We start from the raw sequence: 25,642 nt of genomic DNA, 5'->3' as shown, positions 1-25,642 counted from the left end.
GGGGAGGGAGAAGATTGAGGGAGGGAAGGGGAAGGATGGAGGGGCAAGCATGAGAGTGAGAAGGAGAGGAGCGAGTGGAGGGAAGAATAGAAGGATACAGGGATGGGAGGGGGAGGGGAAGTGGGATGGAGGGGAGGGGGGATGAAGAGAGGAGAGGGGAAGGAGAGGAGGGAGGGGGAAGGATGAGAGTGGGCAAGGGGAGGGCTGTAGGGGAGGAGCGGGGGAAGGATGGAGGGAGGGAGAAGGAAGAGAGTGGGGAGGGTTATGGAAGAGGAGTGGGGGAGGGGAGGGAAGGATGGAGGGATGCAGTGAAGGAAAGGGAGGAGCAAGGGGGAGAGGAGGGGGAAGGATGAGAGTGGGCAGGGGAGGAGCGAGGGGAGGGAAGGATGGAAGGATACAGGGATGGGAGGGGAAGAGGGATGGAGGGGAGGGAAAAAGGAGAGGTGAGGGAGGGGGAGGGAGAGAGGGGGAAGGGTGAGAGTGGGCAAGGGAGGGATGTGGGGTGGGAGTGGGGGAAAGGAGGGAAGGATGGAGGGATGCAGGGATGGGAGGGGGAGGGGAGGAGGAAGGATGAGAGTGGGGAGGAGAGGGATGGAGAGGGGAGGCACTGGGAGGGGGAAAGATGCAGGGGTGGGAAGGGAGGGGAGAGAGTGAAGGATGGTAGGATGGGTATGTGGTGAAAAGCAACGGAGTAGGAGTGGGGCAGGGGGGTTGGTGGGAGAGGCGGTGTTGTGAGGGGAGGAGTGGAGGAAGCAGTTGGTGGGGGGTTGTGGGGCAGAGGCAGGGAGGGAGTTGGTGAGGGAGGAGTGGGGAAGGGGACTGTGTGGAGGGGCAGGGCAGAGGTTCCCTCCCACCATGCGCTGGCATTTGGCTGCATTAACACCCAGTGGGGCCACAGACCCTGTGGGATCCCCGCATGGAGGGGGGAGGGACAGTGTGGGGACACCTCTCTAAATCAACATGCTCTAAGAGCAGCACCCTCCCCCTCCCACTCTTAGCCCAGGTAACAACCCACAGCTGCACTCAGATGGACCCCAGCAGAGGGATGCTTGGCAGGAGGCAGAACTTGGAGTGGGGTGTCCCCCAAAGACACATGGCAGGAGCTCCCTAGGTATGGGTGAGGGAAGCTCCCCTGGGGAGCAGGCAAGGGGCAGGGGGCATGCACATGGCAGAGTGCTGGGCTCTACCCCTCTCCCAGGGGCGTAGGGGCCATGGCCCCTTGGAGCAGCAGGGGGCGCTCTCCACCCAGGCTTCACCCACCCTTCTTCCTGCAGCCTCAGCTGGACTAGAGGACAGGTTGGTGGCTAGACAGAGAGAGGAATAGCTAGCTAGAGAAATGGATAGGGGGAGAGAGCGAGATGGATGGGAGGGTGGATCGATGCTAGAAAAATGGATGAAGAGAGACGGCTAGATGGATGCGAGGGATGGATAAAGAAATATGGATAAATGGAGACAGGAGAATGAATGGGTGAACAGGTAGAGGGATGGACAGCTAGGGAAATGGATGGGTCAACAGATGACTGGAAGGCCGGATGGATGCAGGGATGAGCAGTTGGCTAGAGACACGGGGATGGACCGACAGGTGGACAGATAAATTGACAGATGGATAGACAGCAAGAAACAGAGTGAGGTATGGGTGGATGGATGGATGAAAGGATAACGGGATGGGATGGAGGGATGTAAGTGGGCGACAGGATGCAGATAACAGGGATATGAATAAGGAAATAGAATAAGGAAATAGAGAGAGAGAGAAAGAGAGAGATGGGGTATATGGGAATAGATAGATAGATAGATAGATAGATAGATAGATAGATAGATAGGAATTCAGCCTTTGCCCAGCTTCACCTGTCCTCACCCAGGCAGCAATGTGTGTGTGTGGGGGCAGGGGGGTAGGTGCCAGGCCCCTCACCAGCCTGTCCCATATGTGGACGTCTGCCATACACAGATGGGGCTGAAGCTAGCCGTAGCCAGGCCCCGTGGCAAAGATTGGCACCATGGTTTCTATCTCCCAGTTCCTGGACTTCACTGCCCATCCCCAGAGGGCTGGTGCAAGTCAGGACATGCAGGGTCTGCAGGAGAACCTCCCCCACCCCAAGGGGCATTCGGAGTGACCCGGATAAAAGGCAAATGAACATCCTGAGGTTGGGGCCCTGTCGTGCCAGGCGCTTCCCAGACATGTAGTGACCGAGATCAGGGTCTTGTTGTGCTCCGCGATGCACTTGGAGTCATTCCCTGCCCTGTAGAGCCCATTTACAGATGGGGAAACTGAAGTACGGGCAGGGGAAGTCACTTTCTCTCGTGTGAGGAGCCTGTAGCACGGCTAAAAATGGAACCAAGGCGTCTTGAGCCCCAGCGCAGTGGCTGATGCCCTCGAGCTGGCTGCCAGACTCTGGGACAGAGGCATTTGGCTGCGGGTTTCAGGCGAGGCTCAGCATCGCCCTGGTGGGTCAGCTGGCTGGGCCGTTAGGACAGGGTGGGGGAAGGGAACGTGGGGCTCATCCTCCCCCAACCCAGCAGCGTGGTACTGGCTACAGGACGGCCCCAGGAGTCCACCCCGTGCCCACACAACAAGCGCATAAGGGGAGAGAGCACAGGGGGAGGAGCCAGTTGGCTCTGGAACCTGAGGGAGTCACCAATCTCTCTGGGGCGCTGGGAGGTGGGGGACCCAGCCCCTGGTTCTGTGGCTAGCTGGGGGAACCAAGGAGGGTAAATGCCCCGGAGTGACCCGTGCCAGGCTCAAATCCCCAGGGCGCCTGGCATGGGCAGCAGAGGAGCTGCCCATGGGGCCGAAGGGCACTGCTGAGAATGGGCAGAGCTCAGCACTCGCCCCGGGGGGGTGGGAAGACGGAGGGAGGGGACCTGCCGAGAGCCACTCACCTGTGGAGATCAGGCGTCGCACTGTGGGGGAAGGAGAGAGGGGCTGAGATTGATGGGAGAGGGGAGATGCCCCAGGCACCCGTCCCCACCCCAGAGATGGCCCAGAGGACCCAGCCCCTCCCATAGCGCTGCCCCAGAGACACCGCCCATGGACTCTGGTGCACCCCATGGACCCTGCCCTACATACCCCTCATCCCAGAGACTCCCACACACAGACCCTAGCCCACCCCATTGACCCTGCCCTACACACCCCTCTACCCAGAGAACCCCACACACGGACCCTGCCCTACAAACCCCTCTTCCCAGAGACCCTCACATGTGGACCCTGCCACACCCCCTGGACCCTGCCCCACACACCCCTCACCCCAGAGACCACAACATACAGATTCTGGCCCACCCCACGTACCCTGCCCCACACACCCTTCATCCCAGAGACCCCCACACATGGACCCTAGCCCACCCCAGGGACCCTGGCCCATACACAGCTCTCCCCAGAGACCAACACACACAGACCCTGCCCCAACCCAAGGACCCTGCCCCACAGACCCCTCATCCCAGAGACCCACACACACAGACCCTGGCCCACTCCATTGACCCTGCCCCATGCACCTCTGTCCCCACAGACCCACACACATGGCCTCTGACCCACCCCACAGACCCTGCCCCCGAGCCAATCGGAGGGGGGCCCAGGAGGGCCATTTGGCCTGGGCCTCAAGGTCAAAGGGGGCCTCAAATGTAGACGCTTGTTAATTTTTTGTCATTTGATAAGTTTCACAACTTATTTTTATGCACATCCCTATCGGACCAAAATGTGACACACACTCTCAGCTTAGAGCTGCAAATTTAAGCAAATAAGAGATGTGATTTGGTAAAAGACAATTTTTTTGTTAACTGATATAGATTTCATCATATTAAAGAGTTTAAAATGTTCAATAAATGTTAATAAAAATATATCGGTTCTAATGGCACAAGATTAGACCGTGATGAATGTGTCCTCTCAGATCAGCTGATTATATAAACAAACCACTACTAGTGGCTGGTGCTGGATCAAGTGCGTATTGAAAGGTAGAGAATTGTTACATTTTAGTGTCTTTATAGTTTTATGTCTAGTAGACTAAGGAATTATTTATGTGTGAGAATTCCTCATTATTATCTTCATATGGTAGCTAAAAGAGGTGACTGGTTGGTTGGTTGAGCCCTAGCTCGGTAGCTTGGCCATCATCATAGGCTTTCGTAGTCTATAGGTCCAGATTCAAAGTGAACATTTTTGAGGACAAATTTGTAAAGTGAGTTTGGTGAGGGCACATGTTTGAAATTTTTGGACATTATCCCTCTATCTGTATCTGTGTCTGTGTTTATTATATATATGTCATCCCTTTGTCTTCAGCTCAGCCTGTTATATTATACCTTGCGTGCTTGAGTTTTGATTCAGTGATAAGGATAATAACTTGTCTGACTGTTTCTTTTGTGTTCTTCATTAGTATTCCTTCGTTTTAAGTCTTTTCAGCATTTGTGTACATGTTTACAGTGGAAGATTTCAAGTGTAGATAAGCTACTTATTTACAGCAGAATATTTCAAGTGTGGATAGGCTACATATTGACCAGATAGATCACTATGAAAAGGACATTTGAAAATGGTGCAAGCAAGAGACGGAGAAAACAACTGAGTGAAGCAGCAGCTAAGAGCTCAAAGCCAATAACTTCATTTCTCAAACCACTGGAAAACACACCTTACCCAACAAACAATGCTACAGATAATGAAAACTCCGCAACTGCAACAGGTGATATTTCAATGCCAATACCTGAACATGAGGACAGTAGTCAAGAAGGAGATGTGCCAACAGTAACAGATACAGCAGAAGATCCTGTGTACGATCAAGAAACTCAACCGCAACAGGAAGATGTAGATCTTACACAGCAAGAGCAATTCATGATTACTACAGGTTTGACCGTGACTGACATTGGAATTATTGACAAGAGCAATGCTGCCCAAATGCAGTCTTTTCTTCAAATTAGTTGTTTTGAAATTCCAAGTAACATTCCACGAGATGCTGATAATCTTGCTTTCCCTACTCATCTGCTGACACTCAAAAACTCTTCCAAAGGTGAGACCTGCACAAGAGACTGGTTATGCTGGAGTACGGAAAAACAATCTCTGTACTGTGCACCCTGGTTCATTTTGAACAAAAAAGCTACAAATACATCAGTTCTCTCTAGTCAATCAGAATGGAGCATCAACAGAGGTTGGAGGAAGTTGAAAGACCGAATACCATCACATGAGAGTTCAATGTCACACAACGAAAACTATGTTGCATGGAAATCAGCCAGTAGGGCAGCATCAGCTGAAAGTTCAGTTGAAAATTTACTCTTGATTGAACTCCCTACAGAAACTAATAACTGGAAAAAACTGCTTGAGCACATCCTGAATATCATCCTTTTTCTTTCTGAGCGGGTATTGGCTTTCTTTGGTTCCAGTCAACGTATTGGTGATCGTGCAAATGGAAACTTTCTAGGCATAGTTGAGCTCCGCAGCAAATATAACCCACTTTTATCAGAGCATGTTAGAATCATAGAATATCAGGGTTGGAAGGGACCTCAGGAGGTCATCTAGTCCAACCCCCTGCTCAAAGCAGGACCAATTCCCAACTAAATCATCCCAGCCAGGGCTTTGTCAAGCCTGACCTTGAAAACCTCTAAGGAAGGAGATTCCACCACCTCCCTAAGTAACCGATTCCAGTGCTTCACTACCCTCCTAGTGAAAAAGTTTTTCCTAATATCCAACCTAAACCTCCCCCACTGCAACTTGAGACCATTACTCCTTGTTCTCTCATCTGCTATCACTGAGAACAGTCTAGATCCATCCTCTTTGGAACCCCCTTTCAGGTAGTTGAAAGCAGCTATCAAATCCCCACTCATTCGTCTCTTCTGCAGACTAAATAATCCCAGTTCCCTCAGCCTCTCCTTATAAGTCATGTGCTCCAGCCCCCTAATCATTTTTTTGCCCTCCGCTGGACTCTTTCCCATTTTTCCACATCCTTCTTGTAGTGTGGGGCCCAAAACTGGACACAGTTGGCCTCAAGATGAGGCCTCACCAATGCCAAATAGAGGGGAACGATCACGTCCCTCGATCTACTGGCAATGCCCCTATTTATACTGCCCAAAATGCCATTAGCCTTCTTGGTAACAAGGGCACACTGTTGACTCATATACAGCTTCTCGTCCACTGTAACCCCTAGGTCCTTTTCTGCAGAACTGCTGCCTAGCCATTCGGTCCCTAGTCTGTAACAGTGCACGGGATTCTTCCGTCCTAAGTGCAGGACTCTGCACTTGTCCTTGTTGAACCTCATCAGGTTTCTTTTGGCCCAATCCTCTAATTTGTCTAGGTCCCTCTGTATCCTATCCCTACCCTCCAGGGTATCTACCACTCCTCCCAGTTTAGTGTCATCTGCAAACTTGCTGAGAGTGCAGTCCACGCCATCCTCCAGATCATTAATGATGTTAAACGTGTTTGAGAATTGCAAGAGAGTGAAAAGCGCGTGCAAGTCCATTATCTCTCCACACGCATACAAAATACGTTTATTGAGCTATGTGGGTCATTTGTACAAACAACAATTCTTGATGAGATTCAAAATGCCAAGTATTTTCAATCATTGTTGATGTCACTCCAGATTGTTCTCACAAGGAACAGACTACTATAGTTATTCGGTATGTTAAGATTGTAGACAGCTGAAAATTTTCAATTGAAGAAAGGTTTATTTTGTTTGATAATTTCATGAGAAAAACTGAAAAAGAAATTGCTGCTTGAGTACTAGCAATTCTAGAAGGTTTTAAGTTAGATTTTCAAGTCTGCATTGGTGAAGCCTATGACAATGGATCTAATATGGCTGGGAAGTACAAAGGTGTACAAGTAGTTCTGCTTGAGCATAATTCAGACTGTATTTTCTCCAGCTGTGGAAACCACACGCTAAACCTTGTAAGTGTTGACTGTGCTGAATCATACAAGGAGGCAATGACTTACTTTGGAACTGTTCAGCAAATGTACAATCTCTTCAGTAGCAGTCCACAAAGGTGGGAAATGCTGAAGCAATATCTTCCTGTTTCACTGCATGGGATGTCCAAAACTAGATGGTCTGCATGGATTGATGGTGTTCAACCGGTTGCGCAGCATTTGAATTCAGTGAGAAAGGCTTTAAATGAGCTTGAATCTCTCAATCTCACTGCACAGGCTCGAACTGAACTTCAGTCTATTCAGAAGCACATGTCCAAATTTGAATGCATTCTGATGTCATCTTTGTGGATGAAGCTACTTACAATGATCCACCAAACTCATCTGGTAATTGAAGCACACAATGCTACACTTGATGTTGAGAAGGATAACATTGAAAGTCTTATCAATGACATTAAACAGATTCATGAACAATGGGATGTGATCCTGACTGAATCCAGATTAGTAGCACAGAATATTGACAATTCATCTGAGTTCACCAATTGCAATTTACCTACTGAATCCGATGCCGAGCAGCATTATAGGGTCAATGTCTTCCTTGTCATCATTGACTCTATTCAATCAGGTCTTACATGTCGATTTGAGTCATTGTGACTAATTTGTACCCTTTTGGGGTTTCTTTGGCAGTTCAACAGACTGAGTAATGAAGATCTACTTTCTGCAGCTGAACAATTTCAGCAACAGTACAACAAAGAAATCTCAAAAGATCTTAGTGATGAGGTCATCTTTCTCAAACAAATATATTCCATGAACTTCAAATTGGTTTGCAAGCCAAAGGAATTGCTTCAAGAAATCATAGAATCTCAGGGTTGGAAGAGACCTCAGGAGGTCATCTAGTCCAGCCCCCTGCTCAAAGCAGGACCAATCCCCAGACAGATTTTTGCCCTAGATCCCTAAATGGCCTCCTCAAAGATGAAACTCATAACCCTGGGTTTAGTAGGCCAATGCTCAAACCATGGAGCTATCCCTCCCCTCTTTGGATGTTCTGGGGTGTTTCCTAATATCACAATTGCATTGCGTATTTTTGTCAGTTTACCTGCATCAGTGGCTTCAGGTGAATGCACCTTCAACATGTTGAAGCAGGTAAAGAACTATCACCATTCAACTAGGGGACAAGAGTATTTGAATGGGCTCGCCATGTTTAATATCAACTGTGACATTGCACGAAAGCTAGATTTTTCCTCAACAATTAGTGCATTTGCACAGAAAAAGGCTAGAAAACATTTGTTAAATAAAAAAATATTCAAATTATGTCTCACTCCTTTTTTGGTGCCTTATTTTGTTTTCATGTGTCGTCATTTTTTATTTTTATTATGGCTAGGGGGCCTCAAAAGCTGAAAGTGGCCTGGGCCTCTCTGGACCTCTGAGAGGGCCTGCCTGCCCCACACACCCCTCTCCCCACAGACCCATACACACAGACCCTGCCCCACCCCACGGACCCTGCTCCACACATCCCTTTCCCCAGAGACTCCCACATATGGACCCTGCCCCACACACTCCTCTCCTCACAACCCCCCACACATGGACTCTGGGCTGCCAAATGGACCCTGCCCTACATACCCCTCACCCCAGAGACACCCACACACAGACCCTGGCCCACCCCACGGACCCTGCCCCACACGCCCCTCACCCCAGAGACCCCACCACACAGACCCTGGCCCACTCCACAGACCCTGCCCCACACACTCCTCACCCCAGAGACCCACACAGATGGACCTTGCCCCCTCCCCAGCCACAGACCCTGCCCCACTCACCCCAGACATGCCCCTAAGGGGCCCCCTCTGCTCACCTCCCCCCGTGCCCTGACTCACGTTCGCAGATAGGTTTGGGGAAGCTCCAGCGCCCCACCTTGGTACAATTGCTGCGGGCGCTACCCACCAGGCGGAAGCCGGGGTTGCAGTGATATTCCACCCAGGTGCCCTCAACGGGCACCCGCTCCATGCCGCGCGGCACCGCCTGCCCATTCTCCAAGCTCAGGTGTATCTTGGGACAGGTCCGCACTGCCGGGGAGGGGGACAGTCAGAGCCAGAGCCCAACTTGGGTTGGAGCCAGCGCCCCCTAGAGAAGAAAGACCCCAGGCCCCATTCCCCACCCCCTGAGCCAGGCAGTCCCCACCCTGAGGCCAGATGGGAGCCAGCGCCCCCTAGAGGGGAAAGGCCTTGTGCCCCATTCCCTGCCCCCCTGAGGCAGCCAGTCCCCCAGCCTGGGGCCGGATGGAAGCCAGCGCCCCCTAGAGGGGAAAGGCCCCATGCTCCATTCCCTGCCCCCGCCCCCGCAAGCCAGCCAGTCATTCCCCGCCATGGGCCTGGGTTGGACACAGTGCCCCCTGGAGGGGAAAGGCCCCATGCCCCATTCCCCACCCCCTCTGAGCCAGCCAATCCCCCCGCCCTGGGGTCAGATCGGAGCTGGTGCCCCCGAGGGTGGGCGTGGAGGCCGGGGGTGACTCACGGCAGCGGCTGGCATGGCCCATCTCAGTCCAGGTCCCGTTGGGCAGACACTTGCGCACCTTGGGCCCCACGATCTCGCGGTCGGGCCGGCACACATACTCGATCTCATAGTCGAAGGGCAGGAAGTGCACTGTCTGCACCTGGTCCGGGGTGAGGCCCCGGTACCGGATCCCCCCGTCCCGCGGCGGGTGGATGATCTCACAGCCTGGGGGGCGCAGAGCGGGGCACCGTCAGGTGGGGGGGTCTCCGGCTGAGCTGGGGGGACAGGAGCGGGGTGGGTGGGGGAAGAGCAAGTGTGTGTGCAGGGGGAGGCGTCCTCGCGCGTGTGTACTTTTGTCGGGTTCCCCATGCTTGTGTCTGTGTGCATCCCCAAGTGTGTGTGAGCGTGTGCACGTGCGTACACAGAGGAGAGGAGTGCAGAGCTGAGCGTGTCTGCGTGCTCATGGGGGTACATGCAGGGGTATATGTGGGAGTCTGGGGGGAGCTCCTTGGGGACTGAGCACCGCTGGCACGGAGGGTTCTGGCGTAGATTATGGGGCTTTTGGGGGTGGGGTGAGCGGAGAAGCTTGGTAGGTCTGGCCCAGCATGCGAGGCTGGAGGGGGAGCGGGTCCCATGTACCTGTCGTGCTGTTGAGTCCCAGCGCCCCAGAGCCAGGAGCTGGAATTAGCACCACGCTCAGCAGCAGGAGCAGCATCTGCAGGGGTGGAGGGAAGAGGCAATGAGAATGGGGATAGGGGAGGGGGATACAACCTGTCCCCCACATGATTACACAGAGGGCCAACTGCCACAGGGTTACGACAAGGCAAGAACCCACGAGTCCTGGCTCCCAAAGACCTTACTCCTGCTCTAACCCACTAGACCTCACTGCCCTCCCAGAGCCAGCAGAGAACCCAGGAGTCCTGGCTCCCAGCCCCCCTGCTCTAACCCACTAGATCACACTCCTTCCAGAGCCTGGGGTAAGAACATGAGAATGGCCAGACTGGATCAGACTAATGGTCCATTTAGCCCATTATCCTGTCTTCTGACAGTGGCCAGTGCCAGTGCCCCAGAGGGAATGAACAGAACAGGTCATCATCAAGTGATCCATCCCCTGTCGCCCATTCCCAGCTTCTGGCAAACAGAGGCTAGGGACACCATCCCTGCCCATCCTGGCTAATAGCCATTGATGGATCTATCCTCTATGAACTTATCTAGTTCTTTTTTGAACCTTGTTATAGTCTTGGCCTTCACAACATCCTCTGGCAAAGAGTTCCACAGGTTGACTGTGCATTGTGTGAAGAAATACTTCCTTTTGTTTGTTTTAAACCTGCTACCTATTCATTCCATGAGGTGACACTAGCTTTTGTGTTATGCGACGGGGTAAATAACACTTCCTTATTTACTTTCTCCACAGCCGTCATGATTTTACAGATCCCTGTCATACACACTGTATGCACTGGGTCACCTTTGTCCACATGCTTCTTGACCCCCCCTCAAAGAATTCTAGTAGATTGGTGAGGCATGATTTCCCTTTACAAAAGCCATGTTGACTCTTCCCCAACAAGTCATGTTCATCTATGTGTCTGGCAATTCTGTTCTTTACTATAGTTTCAACCAATTTGCCTGGTACTGAGGTTAGGCCTGTAACTGCCAGGATCACCTCTGGAGCCTTTCTAAAAGACCACAGCTAGATAGGACTAACAGTCTTGGCTCCCAGCCCCCCTGCCCCAACCACTACTCCCAGGGCTTTAAAAAGGTCTGAATGATGCAGTAAGCACCACAGAGGGAAAGGCTAAAGATTCTGGGCATAATGGCAGAGTTAGAGAATAAGCCCCAGAACATCCTGTGAATACCTAAATATTCCTAGTCCCCAGTGCCCCCATGTGGCCATTTGTGACGAACTGTGGGGGGTTTCCTTGTTTTGTCAATGGTTTTTATGCAGAAAGGGTGGGACTCAGTTTCCCTGGGTGTTACTGGTTTAACAAGGTGATGGGAGAGGGAGTTTGTTGTTACAGAGGACCTGCGACAGAACCTGGGACCCCAGCCAATGGCCTGGAGAATGGATACCCCAGCGACTGGTGACCTGATGACCGGGAGGCCCTGCTCAGGAGTCACAGATGGCTCCGGCCAGTGGAAGGACAATGGGCTGTGAACCCCAGTGACCTGACCAGTGGGTTCCAGCCAGAGGGGGACAGAGGACGGCGGAGAGGAGGCCCAGGCAGCCCTGTTTACCTGGATAGAAGACAATGGACAGAGGCAGGGCTTGGGGAAGGTGATATCAGATGCCCAGCTGGAAAGCAAAGGGAGCTCGGGACTGGAGAGAGAGAGCAGGCAGAGCCCACATGGATGGAGGGAAGATTTGGATGTGCTGTGCTGCGGGAGGCCAGGCCTGAGGGCCTTGAGAGTTTCCTATGCTGTGTTCAGATGCTCAATAAACCCTCCTGTTTTACGCTGGCTGACAGTCACTCGGTCTAGAGAACAGGGTTGCATTATTTCCTCTGGGAGTGGAGGCCCCAGGTGTCCAGAGCGAGTGGACCCCCTGAGGGGGCCCACAGAGAGAAACAGGCGTGCTAAGGCTCAGAGAGGTGCGGTTCCAGGATGCGGAGGATCTTAACCCCCAAGAGTGGACCCCCAAGAAGGGCTGTCACACTGAAGGGGCTTCCCCCAGGGACCGCATGGGGCCAAGAGTGGGCACAACCTGTGAGTCTGTGACACCATTGCATAGGAATAGCTGCCCCCACTGCTGCCCCCCACCCCTGTGTGCCTATTACAGGGGAAGAGCTGCCCCTGACCCTGAGCCTACCATATCCAATCGGTTCCCCTCCTGCCTGTTTGTGAATTGGATCTAGTGGGTGAGACACGGGATGTCTTAGAGCCAGGACTCCTGGGTTCTAGCTCTGGCTCTTTAGAGGGGAGTCCGGTCTAGTGGTTGGGGGGGTACTTGCTAGAGTACCCCAAATGCCTGTGGCAGTGATAATGTGTGATATGCCCTGTCCCAGCACAAACAGAGACAGCAGTGTCCACAGGGGCCACTGAGGGTGACTTACACAAACACACAAAGCGCAGGGCTCGTTCCCTCCCACTGGGGCAGCCAGGAGGGACACACACACACACACACACACACACACACACACACACAGCAGGACTCATTCTACAGGTGGGACAAATGCATACTGAGTAAATCTCATTGCCTTCAGCAGGGGGCAGTGTGCGCACGCGCTCGCGCGCACACACACAGTATACGACTCATCTCGTCCAGCAGGGGGCAGTGGGAATTTACACAGACAACCCATGCCAGCAGAGGGCAGGCAGCAGCGTCACTTTCTGCGTGCACACACACACACACACAAACACACACACAGCAGCAGCAGCAGCACCACTCATCTCGTCCAGCAGGGGGCAGCAGGAATTTACACAGCCAACCCATGCCAGCAGAGGGCAGGCAGCAGCGTCACTTTGTGCACACACACACACACACACACACACACAGAGCAGCAGCACTCATCTCGTCCAGCAGGGGACAGCAGGGACAGACAGACAGACAGACAGACACGCACACCCCAGGACTCATCCCGCCCAGCAGGGAGCAGCAGGGACCCGAGCCTGCACAGTCCCCCCATACCTTGTGGCAGGCGTGTGGTGGGTGGTGCCGGCCTGTTCTCCCTCCCAGCCTGGGGCTAGATCCGTGCGCAGGGCAGTCGCTCGACACCGCGGCACCCGCCAACCAGCCCTGAAAGCTGGAAACACAAACACCCCTCTTAGAAACGACCTGGCCTCCTCCCCACCTGCTCCACTGGCCCCCCAGAAATGGCTTCCCCGACCCCTGCATATCTCACCACATGGCCTCCTTTGGGGTTGGGTGCAAAGTGAGCAATGCGGGTACAATATCCCTGGGGAGGCGGGATCGGCCCGGGGTATCTGGACCTCCCCACTGCCTGCACTACCCTTACACATGGTCCAGCCACTAGCCTGAGCTCAAACCAGCCCCCGTGCGAGCCTGGCTCCTAGATGGGAGGCAGCTGTGGTGAAGGCTCTGAGGGTCGCTGCCCAGAGCTGGCTGCATCAGCCCAACGTGTTGCCACGTCATAACCAGGGGGGCTCAATGACTGTGAGGTGGGGGGGTTCCCAAGCTTTTCCCACTAGGCACAATGAGTCTGTGGAACCCGCTGCCACAGGACATAGCCGAGGCCAAGAGCTGGGCAGGAGTCCACAGGTGACGGGCAGGTTCCTCAGAGGGGAACATGCAGCACGATCAGCGTGAATGAGCACAACGTCCAGGGAAGGGTGGTGAGACTACTGCTTTGGGGCTGGAGCTGACCTCTGGTTACGGGAGCCCAGAGTGGGGGCAGGTTACACCCAGTGGCTGCTGTGGATTCTCACACCAAACAAAGGGGGAAATGTTCAGCCAGCTCTAATCAGAGCCCCTCTGGAGACTGCGAAGACCACCTGCAAGGGGCGCTCACTCCCATTTCACAGAGGGGGAAAGTGAGGCACAGTGACTCAGAAAATCCATAGCAGAACCCAGGCCTCCTGCTGCCCCACTCCTCCCTCTAACCACTAAATCTCTCCTGCTCTTCCAGAACCCAGGAGTCCTGCCCCACACCCTGTATTGCAGTGCACACCCGGAGAGATTGCTGGTTCATTGTTACCAATTACCATGGCAATGAGGCCTTCACCTGTGCAGCCCAGCGTGCGTCCCAGGCCTGCGTATGAGTCACGGGCAGATCTAGGGCTGTTTAGCCCAGGCAGCAGAGGCGTGTGCCCTCTGCTGCTGAGGGCACGGGCCCCAGCTGAGCAGGTGACCTGCTGGGCTGCGGACATGGGGCCCCCAGCACTTCAGAGAAGCCAGCTCTGGAAAGCCAGGGAGAGCCAGGCAGGGGAGCCAGGGGGAGCCAGGCAGGGGAGCTGGGGGGGCAGGCAAGGGAGCCAGGGGGGAGCCAGGCAGGGGAGCCGGTGGCAGTGAGGCAGGGGAGCTGGGGGGTGGGAGCCAGGCAGGGGAGCCAGTGGCAGTGAGGCAGGGGAGCTGGGGGGCAGGAGCTAGGTGGAAAATCTGGGGGGGAGTCAGGCAAGGGAGCTGGGGGGGAGCCAGGCAGGGGAGCCCAGAGGGGGAACTGAGGAGGAGCCGGGCGGGGAGCCAGGGGAGAGCCAGGCAGGGGAGCTGGTGGCAGTGAGGCAGGGGAGCTGGGGGGCGGGAGCTAGGTGGAAGAGCTGTGGGGGAGCCAGGCAGGGGAGCTGGGGATTGGGGTGGGAAGCAGCAGGCGACCGAAACCCCACTGGGTTCAGCAGGGTGGCACATGACTCAGCCGGCAGTCCTGGGTCAGCATGACAGCCGCAGTGCTACTGTCTCACCAGTAGAGGGAGCCGCCAGGGCGTCTGGGGCAGCCAGGGGGGCCCTCGGGTGAATGCAGGGCTGGGAACTGAAGGCTGGGCTCCTGCCAGCATCGCAGCTGGGGGGGGGGCGAGGCAGGTGCAGGCTGAATCCCGGTCCCGGGGGGAAATATAACCCCCCAGGATCTCAGCAGGGGCCCCGCCTGGTGCAGGGACGAGCCGGGCTGGTCCAGCAAGGGGCGACGTGCCGAATTGTGGCAACTGCTGGGATGGTGCTGGCTGCCTACCGAGCTGGACGCAGCTGGCCAGGGAGCAGCAGCCCACGCTATGCTCTTGCTCTGGCTGGGCTCTGTGCCGTGGTGACTCCGGGGCAAGGTGCTGAGGGGCTGGGCAGTGAAGCAGTTAATGCCATGGGGCCAGGTCCAGGGCCAGAGAAGAAAGGCCAGACACTGCACTGCACAGGAAATTCCAGAACCCAGATGGGCGTGGCCTGCAGCGGGTCGGCCCCCAGCATTTATTATTGATACCACAGCACAGCTGGGTGGGGCCCAGCCTGGAACGCAGGGCACCTTGGCCAGACTTTCAGCTCAGCTGGCCCCTCTAGGAGTCAATCTGGAGTCACCCCTGACTGCAATGGGGGCAGGGCTGGGCTCTGAGCTCAGCTCCAGGGGTCAATCCAGAGTCACCCCTGACTGCTAGGGGGGCAGGGCTGGGCTCTGAGCTCAGCTCCAGGGGTTAATCCGGAGTCACACTAACACACACTGTACACACCACCACTCTCCCACAGCCTCCCCACAGCTGAGGGGAGCAGGGGGCTGGGGGGGGAGCTGAGGGCACTGGGCGGGGGGGGGCGAGGGAAGCAGGGAGAGCTGAGGGAACTGGGCGGAGAGAAGGGGGCGAGGGAAGCGGGGGCTGGGTGGAGTCCCTGATAAACTGGGACAGAAGCAATTGTGGCTCATGAATCTTTTATTGAACTGAATAAATCCCGAGAGAGAACGAGGGTTTTTGTTTGGGGCTGGTAGCAAATGATAGGGCTGCAGGTCGGAAGTGAGGAGCACCGGCAGAGCTGGGGCTGGGCTAACAGGGACTGCCGGTCGGGGGTGAGAGCCACTGGCAGAGCTGGGGGTGTCCATGGCTGAGCTAGCAGGGGGCTGCGGGTTGGGAGTGAGGGGCACTGGCAGAGCTGGGGGTGTCCATGACTGAGCTAGCAGGGGGCTGCGGGTTGGGAGTGAGGGGCACTGGCAGAGCTGGGGGTGTCCATGGCTGGGCTAGCAGGGAGCTGCGGGTTGGAAGTGAGGGGCACTGGCAGAGCTGGGGAGCGATGCCCCTCCCCCACACTGTTTGCTTCCTCCCAGCCCCAGTGGGGTAATTATCCCAGGTACTAATCACAGTTGACAACAATTCCTAAGCTGGTTGCCTAGTTACCTGCTCAGCCAGCCCCAGGCCTGCACAGGACACAGGCTCCTCCCCCAGCCTCTGGTCCCTCCTGCCACACCTGCAGGGGTTTCCCCACACCCCCCTACAAACTCTGCTCACTGGAGTCCCAGCTAGGCACAGGCAAGGTGCTGCTGTGGGGAAACTCACAGCACTGGGCCCCATCTGGGCACTGCTGCAAGGAAGCTCACAGCATGGCGCCCCCACAGGGCACTGCTCTCTCCATGCTGACTCCTGCCCTTGAGGGCCCTGTGGGAGCAGACAGATCCACTACGGGATATTTATAGAGTCGTGGGACTCAGCACTTTGGAAAGGAATAAATAACTCGCCAGGACTCAGTGTCTTCATCAGCCAAGCGCTGCGCTCCCCCACCCAAAAACTAGATCTACACCCCCACCCCCACTTTGCCGGTGCCCCTCAGTCCTGACCTGCAGCGCCCAGCTAGCCCAGCCCTGCGCTGTTTGCACATTGTCCTCCTGGTACCCCCAGCACCTGTGGGTGGCCTGGGGAGCACAGACCCGGGGGGATACAGTGAGGGATCCCAGCAGTGGGGGAGCTGGGTGGCATGGGGAGCTTCATGGGGAGAGTGGGCTGTGGGGGAGGGTCGGGGGAGGGATCCTGGCAGAGGGAGAGGTGGGGGACATGGGGAGCGCAGGCCAAGGGGGAGGAGATCAGGGAGGGATCCCAGCAGAGGGGGAGGTGGGCATCGTAGGGATCGAAGGCTGGGGGAGGGGGTGGGACTGGGAGAGGAATCCAAGTAGTGGGGGAGGCGGGTGGGAATGGGAGAGGAATCCAAGTAGTGGGGGAGGCGGGCAGCCTGGAGAGCGCAGGCCGGAGGGGTGTCAGAGGAGGCATCCCAGCAGTGGGGGAGGTGGGAGGTGTGGGGAGCGCAGGCCGGGTGAGGAGATCGGGGGAAGGATTCCAGCAGTGGGGGAGGTGGGTGGTGTGGGGGAGTGCAGGCCGGGGGAGATCCTGGGAGGGATCCCAGCAGAGGGGGAGGTGGACTGCGTGGGGAGCACAGGCCAGTGGGGATCGGGGATGAGATCCCAGCAGAGGGGGAGGCGAGCGGAGTGGGGAGCCAGGCCGGGGGAGATCAGGGGAGGGATCCCGGCAATGGGGGAGTGGGTGGCGTGGTGAGCATAGGCCGGTGGAGATCAGGGTGGGATCCTGGCAGTGGGGGAGGCATGCATCGTGGTAAGCGCAGGCGAGCGGGGGGGAGGATTGGGTACAGGATTCCAGCCTAGGGGGAGGTGGATGGCGTGGGAAGCACAGGCCGGTGGGGATGGGGGGTGGGATCCCAGCAGAGGGGGAGGTGGGCAGTGTGGGGAGCGCAGGCCAGGGGGAATTGGGGGAGGGATCCCAGAAGTGGATGAAGTGGGTGGCGTGGGGAACACAGGCTGGATGGGAGGATCGGGGGAGGGATTACGGCAGTGGGGGAGGCGGCGGGGTGGGGAGCGCAGGCTAGGAGTGATGGGGGAGAGATCCTGGCAGTGGAGGAGGTGGGTGGCGTGGGGTGAGCGCAGGCCGGGCGGGGGGTTGGGGGAGGGATCCTGGTAGTGGGGAAGGCATGCGGCATGGGGAGCGCAGGTGAGGGTGGGGGATCAGGGGAGGGATCCCAGCAGAGGGGAGGTGGGCGGCGTGGGCAGCACAGGCCTCGGGGGGGGGGGGGTCGGGTGATGGATCCTGGCAGAGGGGGAGGCGAGCGGAGTGTGGAGCACAGGCGGGGGGAGATCAAGGGGAGGGATCCCGACAGATAGGGAGGCAGGCGGCATGGGGAGCACAGGCCAGGGTGAGGGGGAGATCTGGGGAGGGATCCCAGCAATGGGGGAGGCAGTCAGCATGAGGAGAACAGGTCGGGGTGTGTGTGCAGTCAAGGGAGGATCAGGGTGGGATCCTGTCAGTGGGGGAGGTGGGCCTGGAGGGGGAACACAGGCTGGGGGGAGTGGGTGTGGGATCCCAGCGGAGGGGGAGGTGGACAGCGTGGGGAGCGCAGGCCGGTGGGGATCGGGGGGTGGGATCCCAGCAGAGGGGGAGGCAGGAGGTGTGGGGGACTGCAGGCCGGTGGGGATCGGGGGGTGAGATCCCAGCAGAGGGGTAGGCGGGCGGTGTGGGGGAGTACAGGTTGGGAGGGATTGCAGGAGGGATCCCAGCAGAGGGGGAGGCGGGTGGAGTGGGAAGCGCATGCCAGGAGGGTCAGGGGAGGGATCCCAGCAATTAGGAGGGGGGGCAACGTGGGGGAGCACAGGTCGGGGGGGCAAGGAGGGATCCCAGCAGTGGGGGAGGCAGTCAGTTTAGGGATTGCAGGCTGGGGGGCAGCGGTCAGGGCAGGATCCCAGCACAGTTGGGCAGCCTGGGGGTGGAGCTCATGCTGGGGGCAGTGGATCAGGGACGGAACCCGGCAGTGGGGGTGACAGGTGGGGCCTGTCCATTACCCAGCATCCCGTGGCGTGTTCTCCTCACCCCATCCACTGCTCCGATCCTCTGCCCCGCACCCTGACCCTGCCCATTGGGTACTGGGAGTGGGGAGGAGGCGCCCATTGAGTTGGCAGTGTCTGGGCTCTCACTGGAGCGAGGGGATCTAACCCCTGCCCTGCATCCCGTCCCGGCCGTGGGCACAGCCCCTGCAGTCCTGGCACCATCCTGCCTCCTCACCACCGGCCATACCCACTTGTCTGGTTCCCCCCTACGCCCACCCTGGCTCTCACTCATCCACCCGCCCCACCTGGGCTCTCCCCCACCCCAGCTCCCCTCCCTGGGCTGTCCCCTCCTTCGGCCGCCATCCTCCCACGGTCTCCCCCACAGGCCTGGTTGGCCTCCCCGCTCCTTCCGCCCACCAGGGCCTGGCCACTGCTCTCCCTATCTCCTCGTGTCTTCCTCCCCGCCCCAAGCTCCGCCACCAGGTCCCCCCACCGCGCCCCATTCCTCCCCAGCGCATCCAGCGAGCCCCGGTAGGAGCCTTCCGCTCCCCCCTCTTCCCTGCGAGGGGGGCACCCGAAGCTCCCTCCCCGCCGGCCCCCCTGTCCCTCCCGGCCGCAGGATCGGGGGCGCGGGGCCGGCGTGTCCCTACCTGGGCTCGGGGCCGGCTGGAGCGATGGAAGGCGCCGATGGTGCCCGGGGGAGGCGGCGCGGTCCTGGGGCGGGATCCGGGGATGCGGGGACCGGGGAGATCCGGGTCCGAGGGGCGCCCGACGCTGGTGCGCTCCCGGGGGCGCAGGGACCCGGCGGACGGGGGCGCAGCGCCCAGGCGCTCCGGGACGCACGGGGCTGCTGGGCGCGGCGCTCGGCCGGGGCAGGGACCGGGCCGGGAGGGCGGAGGCGGGGCCGGCTCGGTGGGTCGCTCGGTCCCTCCCCAGCCCGCGCCGGGCGCCTGCTCTCTCCGGCGGGGGAGGCGGTGGAGACGGCGGGAGGGGAGGAGAGTGGAGTGGGGCGGGCGGGGGAGCCTCCCTCCCTCCCTGCCCAGACGCCGGGGGGGTGGTGGGGGCAGCTCACTGCGCCCGCCGCGCCGGGGAGCCACCGACCGGCCGCCCCCGGCCAGCCCGGCGCTGTGGCCGAGAGCTGGCCATGGTGCTGAACGCCCTGGTTGGGAGGGGGGGCGGGGAAGGAGGGCAGCGGTGGGGGAGGGGAAGGGAGGGATGGGGGAGGCGATGGAACAGAGAGGGAGAGGATGCAATGGGGCAGGGAGTGAGGGGAGGTGGATGCAATGGGGCAGGGGATGAGGGGAAGCAGAGGAAATGGGACGGGGGGTGAGGAGAGAGGCTGTAATGGGGTGGGGTGAGAGGAAGGGAAGCAATGGGGCAGGGGTGAGGGAAGGGGGTTAGTGGGGGAGGGCTGTGTTGTGGTACTGCAGGCGGTTGTGGTGCTGGTGGGGGAGGGGTGTTTGTGGGAGGGGGGCTGCTGGGCCAGGAGTTGCTGCTGACGCCCCCAGCACACGCAGTTCCCACCCCACACCTCTACAACACCCCCTCCTGCCGCATGACCACAGGCACCAAACCTCTCCCCCATCCCCCGCCCGTCCTGCCCATGCACCCAGCCACTCCCGGCTCAGCCCTGTCTCCATCAGCCCCCCAGCTCCAGCCCCCCACAACACCCCCCCCCACACACACACACACATGGCTGGTGACAGCCAGGGCGACACAACCATGGAGATGAAATCACCAGGGGCAGAGTTACACACGGCTGGACTTGAGCCCTAAGGGTCTCTCTCTCTCTCTCTCTCTCTCTCTCTCTCTCTCTCTCTCACACACACACACACACACAGAAACACACAAACATTATCACACACTGTCTCTCTCACACACACTGAGAGCCTACACATCATACACTGTTATACACGCACACAAACACAGAGCCTACAGACACAGAATCACTTCCCTGTCATACACTGTCACCTCCCTGTCATACACACAGACACATACACACCCCACCATACACTGTCACACACACACAATCTACACACACAGGAACACACCCTGTAACACACCCACACAGAGCCTACACTCACAGAAACACACACAGCCCATCACACATGTGCACACTCACACAGAGTCTGCACACACATAAACACACACACCATCACACTCAAATCCATGTGTGCACACCAGACTGTCACATGCACACACACACTCACACCATCACACACCCACACAAACATAGAGCCTCCACATGCAGAAACACATGACGCACTGTCACATGTGTTCACACACACCATCACACATGCACACACACCATCTCTCACACACCCCATCACACATGCATACACACAGGCATGCACACGTACATCCTATCACACACACACACACACACAACTTGTCCCACACACAACCGTCCCACACATACACACACACACAAACCCATACAAGCTCCCATCCTGTACACACAATCCTCTCCCCCCAAAACATACACATATCCCCTCCAAGGGGCAGCAGGGACACACACACACACACACACACACACACACACACACACACACACACAGCCTTCCCAGGTGGCCCTGGCAGCCCACGGTATGGGGAGTAGATGGGGGGACACAGGGCCTGTGTGTCTCCACCTCCCCTCCCCCAATGGCATCTGCAACTCCCTGGGGTCTGGGTGTGCCCCTGGGTGTCTACCTGTGTCTATGCGTCCATCTGTGTCTGTGTGTCCGTCTGTGTCTGTGCATCCGCCTGTATCTGTGTGTCCGTCTGTGTATGTGCATCTGTGTCTATGCGTCCGCCTGTGTGCCCATCTGTGTGTGTGTGTGTGTGTGTCCACCTGTGTCTGTGTGTCCGTCTGTGTCTGTGTGTCTGACCTTTCTGCCCCTCCCCCTGGCCCACGGTGGGGATTAATGCGATCGGTGGATTATCCCTTCCTGGCACCGCTCACCCAGAGAAGAGAGAAGAGACACATGGATGGCCCCATCCCTCCCCCACAGCCAGCCCCTCCCCCACTCCTAGTCAGCCCCCCCTCCACACCAACCCCGCTCCCAGCCTGCCCCATCTCCACACCCAGCCCCTCTCCCTCCGCACCAGCTCCACCCCCTTCCCCACACATGGCCCCACACCAGCCTCATGTTCGGCCCCACCTCCTCCCCCTTCTACCACTGGAGCTCTGCGGAGGATCTAGGGGCACTTCCTAGCCACCCCCTCCCAGCCCTTGTTCCCCCCTCCCTCATATCAGGGGTGCTCCCCAGTCCTGCCCACTGGCATCCCCCTGTCCTTCCCTCACCCCTACTCCCCTCCCACCCCTAGACTCAATGCCCCTTCCTCAATCCCTGCCCCCACCCCTGTCTGCCCAGCACCTATGCCCCATGGCTACAGCCCCATGCCCCCCAACCTGAGCCCAGAGAGGCTGGGGAGCCAGACTCCTGGGTTCTATCCCCAGCGCTGTCCCAGACTTCCAGTGTGACCTTGGGCCAGACATTGCCCCATTCCCCGTGCCTCCGTTTCCCCTCTGTAACTTGGTGGGGCCCTGCCCCAGAGTGTTCACTGAGGGGCCACTGCTGGGGGCCCAGATGCTGCTGTGATGGGCCTGGAGGGACATAACGAGGCTCAGAAACCCTGACACCCTCCCCCCCACCCAGTACATCCCATCCCTCCCCTCTGTGACTTTGCCCCAGAAAGACCCCCATGGGACGCCCCACCACACACACCCAACCCAATTCTGGCCTGGCATCTGCAGTGCCCAACGCTGGGCTCCTTCTTCCCCTCACCACCTCTCAGCCATGCAAAGGTTAACTCCTCCTCCCCCCACCCCCATGCCAGGGCAGAGTGGCACAGGCCCTGGGCAGCGCAGGGTTAATCCGAGCCTCAGCTGCCAGCCCCGCTCCCCGCTGCGCCCTGTTCAGCTGCAGGAGCCCAGGGGCGCTTTGATCTGGGAACAGGCAGCGGCTGTGATCTGCCTTCCAGCGCCAGCTGAGCTCAGGCGGGGGGGCGTTGTCTCGGTGTGTGCAGAGACTGGCTCTGCCGGTGCCCCTCACTCCTGACCCACAGCCACTGCTAGCCCAGCCTGACCCCCCCCAAGCTTTGCTGGTGCCCCTCAACCCTGACCCACAGCCCCCTGCTACCCCAGCCCTGACCCCCCCCAGCTTTGCTGGTGCCCCTCAACCCTGACCCGCAGCCCCTGCTATCCCAGCCCTCTGCCCTCCCAGTGCCCCTCACCCCCAACCCACAGCCCCTGCTAGCCCAGCCCTGGGAGCCCCCTGCCCTGCTGGTGCCCCTCACTCCTGACCCGCAGCCCCTGCTAGCCCAGCCCTGGGCTCCCCCCAGCTCTGCTGGTGCCCCTCAATCCCAACCCACAGCCCCCTGCAACCCCAGCCCCAGTCCTGCCCCTGGGTGAGTGTTGGGGGAAGCCTGGGGGTGGGGCGTGATGGGTTTGCAGGGTTAGCTGTGGTCTGTCCCTCCCTGACCCACTAGGTCCAGCCAGTCCCCAGAGTCTGTGCCTCACTCTCCAGTGGGTGAGTGACCCTGGATACGCTGGGCACATGGGGTGACACCCAGTCCACGCAGCCTAGCCTCAGAGACCTCTTGAACTGCGCGTGCACACTGTACACACACACTGCAGCACACTCATCGCATTATAACCACCCTTTGCACAATATCGTGCACACATACTCATTACACTCCCCCTCTGCACACACACTCATCATATTGTACTCACCCTCTGCACACTGCATGCACACATAATCACACTCACTCTCTGCACACACACACATCATACTGTACTCACCCTTTGCACACTGCATGCACATATACTCATCACATTCACCCTCTGCACACTTACTCATCGCACTGTACTTACCTTATGCACACTGTGCATGCACACATAATCACACTCACCCTCTGCACACACACACACATCATACTGTACTCACCCTCTGCACACAGTGCATGCACACATACTCATCAATTCACCCTCTGCACACACAGTCATCACACTCACCCACTGCGCACACACACACACATTGTACTGTACTCACCCTCTGCACACAATGCGCACTCACACACTGCACCACATCTTCCTCTGCACACACTTACTGCACAAACCACACACACTGCATGTGCTCAGGAAACTACAATCCCTCACACATACCCCCCACAACCATTCGCACACACACACACACACGCAACCATTCACAAATGCACTGACATTTTAATTGTGTGCATGCACACATGTGCACAGCCACAAATTCAGCACCAGCCACGCGGACACTTGCACACTTGTGAACGCTGGCTCTACCCACGGCGCAAGCGGGGACATGTGCACACCACCCTGCACTAACACATGCACATGCATGCACACACACGCATGCACACATACACTCACTGCTGTATTCCCAGGGATGCGGAGGGCCCCAGGCCAGAGATGCTCTCATCTGCCACATCACACTGCACAGGCTGCGCTGATGGGCTGCAGGCCCCATGGCAGCTCCCCCATCCGCCTGGGAGATGGGCTCCTTGGAGAGGCCAGGTGGGCGGGTGGGGGGGGGGGGGGGAAATGCACAAAGCCATGCCAGGGAGGTCCTAGTGCCCCTGCCAGGGAAGCCCAGCTCATCTGCCCACAGTGCCAGGGACATCGGGGATACCCAGTCTCCAGGGTTTGGGCCCCCTCACCTGCCCCACAGGCAGACATGGCCACAGATCCCCCCCACTGGGACGGGGCCCCCAGAATCAGTGGGGCTGGGCAGATCATAGAGAGAAGAGGGTGGCAGGTTGGACTAGAGCATGGTCCTGGGACCCTGGGGGTCTGTTCCCCATTTGGCTGCTAGGTGACCTTTGGCCAGTCACTTCCCTGCCCCGTGCCTTGGTTTCCCCATAATTCTGCTGGCCTCCATTGTACAGAGCTCTGAGCTCACCGCAGGGAAGTGAGGCAAGAAGAGACCCGGAGCGCAGAGGGGCCTGGACAATGGACAGGCAGGGCATCTGGGGCAGGGCAGGGGATGGACTCTGGGAGGGGAGGGTCTGCTTCAGTTGTTGGGGGGCTGTATTTATGGGGGGGGTCTGGCCAGTGACCCAGCCAATCACCCCCTCTCCCTATACACATGCTTCCCATCTCTCACCAGCCCTTCCCCTGGCTCCAGGTCTCCCTGTCACACAATCCCCAGCCATTCCCCCCACCCCAGTGCCCTGCTGGCACCGCTGGGTCTCTGCCTTGGTGCAGGGCTTTGTGTGTGTGCGGGGGGGAAGGGGGAGGTTGCACACATATGCCAGGCTGCATGGCGGGTTCCCCTTTCCGCGCCCATTTGCTGCAGGAGGCTACTGGATTGGCCGTTCCCTCCAGGGCTGGGAGCAGAGTCCAGGAAAAATGTAAGCCTGGATGCAGGACCAGGGGCTGCTGAAGTAGAGTCCAGTGGTTACAGCAGGGGCAGGGACTGGGAGTGAGGACGCCTGGGTTCTACCCCTGGCTCTGGGAGGGCAGTGGGGTCTAGTGGTTATAGCATGGGGGGGGCAGGACTCCTGGGTTCTATCCCCGGGGTGCTGGGAGGGCAGTGGGGTCTAGTGATTATAGCATGGGGGGGCAGGACTCCTGGGTTCTATTCCCAGGGTGCTGGGAGGGCAGTGGGGTCTAGTGGTTATAGCATGGGGGGCAGGACTCCTGGGTTCTATCCCCGGGGTGCTGGGAGGGCAGTGGGGTCTAGTGGTTATAGCATGGGGGGGCAGGACTCCTGGGTTCTATCCCCGGGGTGCTGGGAGGGCAGTGGGGTCTAGTGGTTATAGCATGGGGGGCAGGACTCCTGGGTTCTATCCCCAGGGTGCTGGGAGGGCAGTGGGGTCTAGTGATTATAGCATGGGGGGCAGGACTTCTGGGTTCTATCCCCGGTGCTGGGAGGGCAGTGGTGTCTAGTGGGTAGAGTGGGGGAAGCTAGGAGGCAGGACTCCTGGGTTCTATGCCTGGCACTGGGAGGGCAGTTGGGTCTGGGAGGGGGAATGGGAGGCAGGACTCCTGGATTCTGAGCCCACTCAGGCTGTTGCCCTGAGTTGAGAGCCCTTTACTGCTAGCGTGACATATGGGGAGGGGGGTCTGAGAGCAGAGATGGGAGACGGGCCCCTCCCCACACTTCCCTCTGCTCTGCACTCCCCACGTGGCCAGACAATA

The 25,642-nt window shown here is 58.3% G+C and overlaps 1 protein-coding gene across 6 annotated transcripts; it reads right to left on the bottom strand.

Moving 5' to 3' along the window:
- Window positions 1–521: 521 nt before the first annotated feature.
- On the bottom strand, window positions 522–23,785 carry LOC122172408 (gamma-aminobutyric acid type B receptor subunit 1-like). 6 transcript variants are annotated; one of them, XM_065562375.1, is made up of 6 exons: window positions 19,140–19,746; window positions 12,933–13,047; window positions 9,950–10,025; window positions 9,332–9,535; window positions 8,695–8,883; window positions 523–2,898 (listed from the first exon to the last, which is right to left on the bottom strand). In XM_065562375.1, the coding sequence occupies exons 3-6, from the start codon at window positions 10,023–10,025 to the stop codon at window positions 2,630–2,632; spliced, it is 738 nt and encodes a 245-aa protein (XP_065418447.1). In that variant the 5' UTR covers window positions 12,933–13,047; window positions 19,140–19,746; the 3' UTR covers window positions 523–2,629. The 6 variants fall into 6 exon arrangements, 4 of the variants coding, with proteins under 4 accessions (XP_065418449.1, XP_065418447.1, XP_065418451.1 ...); XM_065562379.1 differs by lacking the exon at window positions 19,140–19,746 and adding an exon at window positions 14,926–15,081; XM_065562376.1 differs by lacking the exon at window positions 523–2,898 and adding an exon at window positions 4,570–7,207 and having other exon boundaries at window positions 19,140–19,674.
- Between the last annotated feature and the right edge of the window lie 1,857 nt (window positions 23,786–25,642).

This window comes from Chrysemys picta, chromosome 12 (assembly GCF_011386835.1).
Source record: "Chrysemys picta bellii isolate R12L10 chromosome 12, ASM1138683v2, whole genome shotgun sequence".
Classification (NCBI taxonomy): domain Eukaryota; kingdom Metazoa; phylum Chordata; order Testudines; family Emydidae; genus Chrysemys; species Chrysemys picta.
This window is presented reverse-complemented; position numbering and strand designations above follow the sequence as displayed.

Coding starts and splice junctions, on each gene's coding strand:
- LOC122172408 (XM_065562377.1), bottom strand. CDS start 10,025: ATGCTGCTCCTGCTGCTGAGCGTGGTGCTAATTCCAGCTCCTGGCTCT. Junction 9,536..9,949: donor GGGACTCAACAGCACGACAG/GTACATGGGACC, acceptor TGCGCCCCCCAG/GCTGTGAGATCATCCACCCG. Junction 2,899..8,694: donor CCCCAAACCTATCTGCGAAC/GTGAGTCAGGGC, acceptor CTTCCCCCACAG/TGCGACGCCTGATCTCCACA.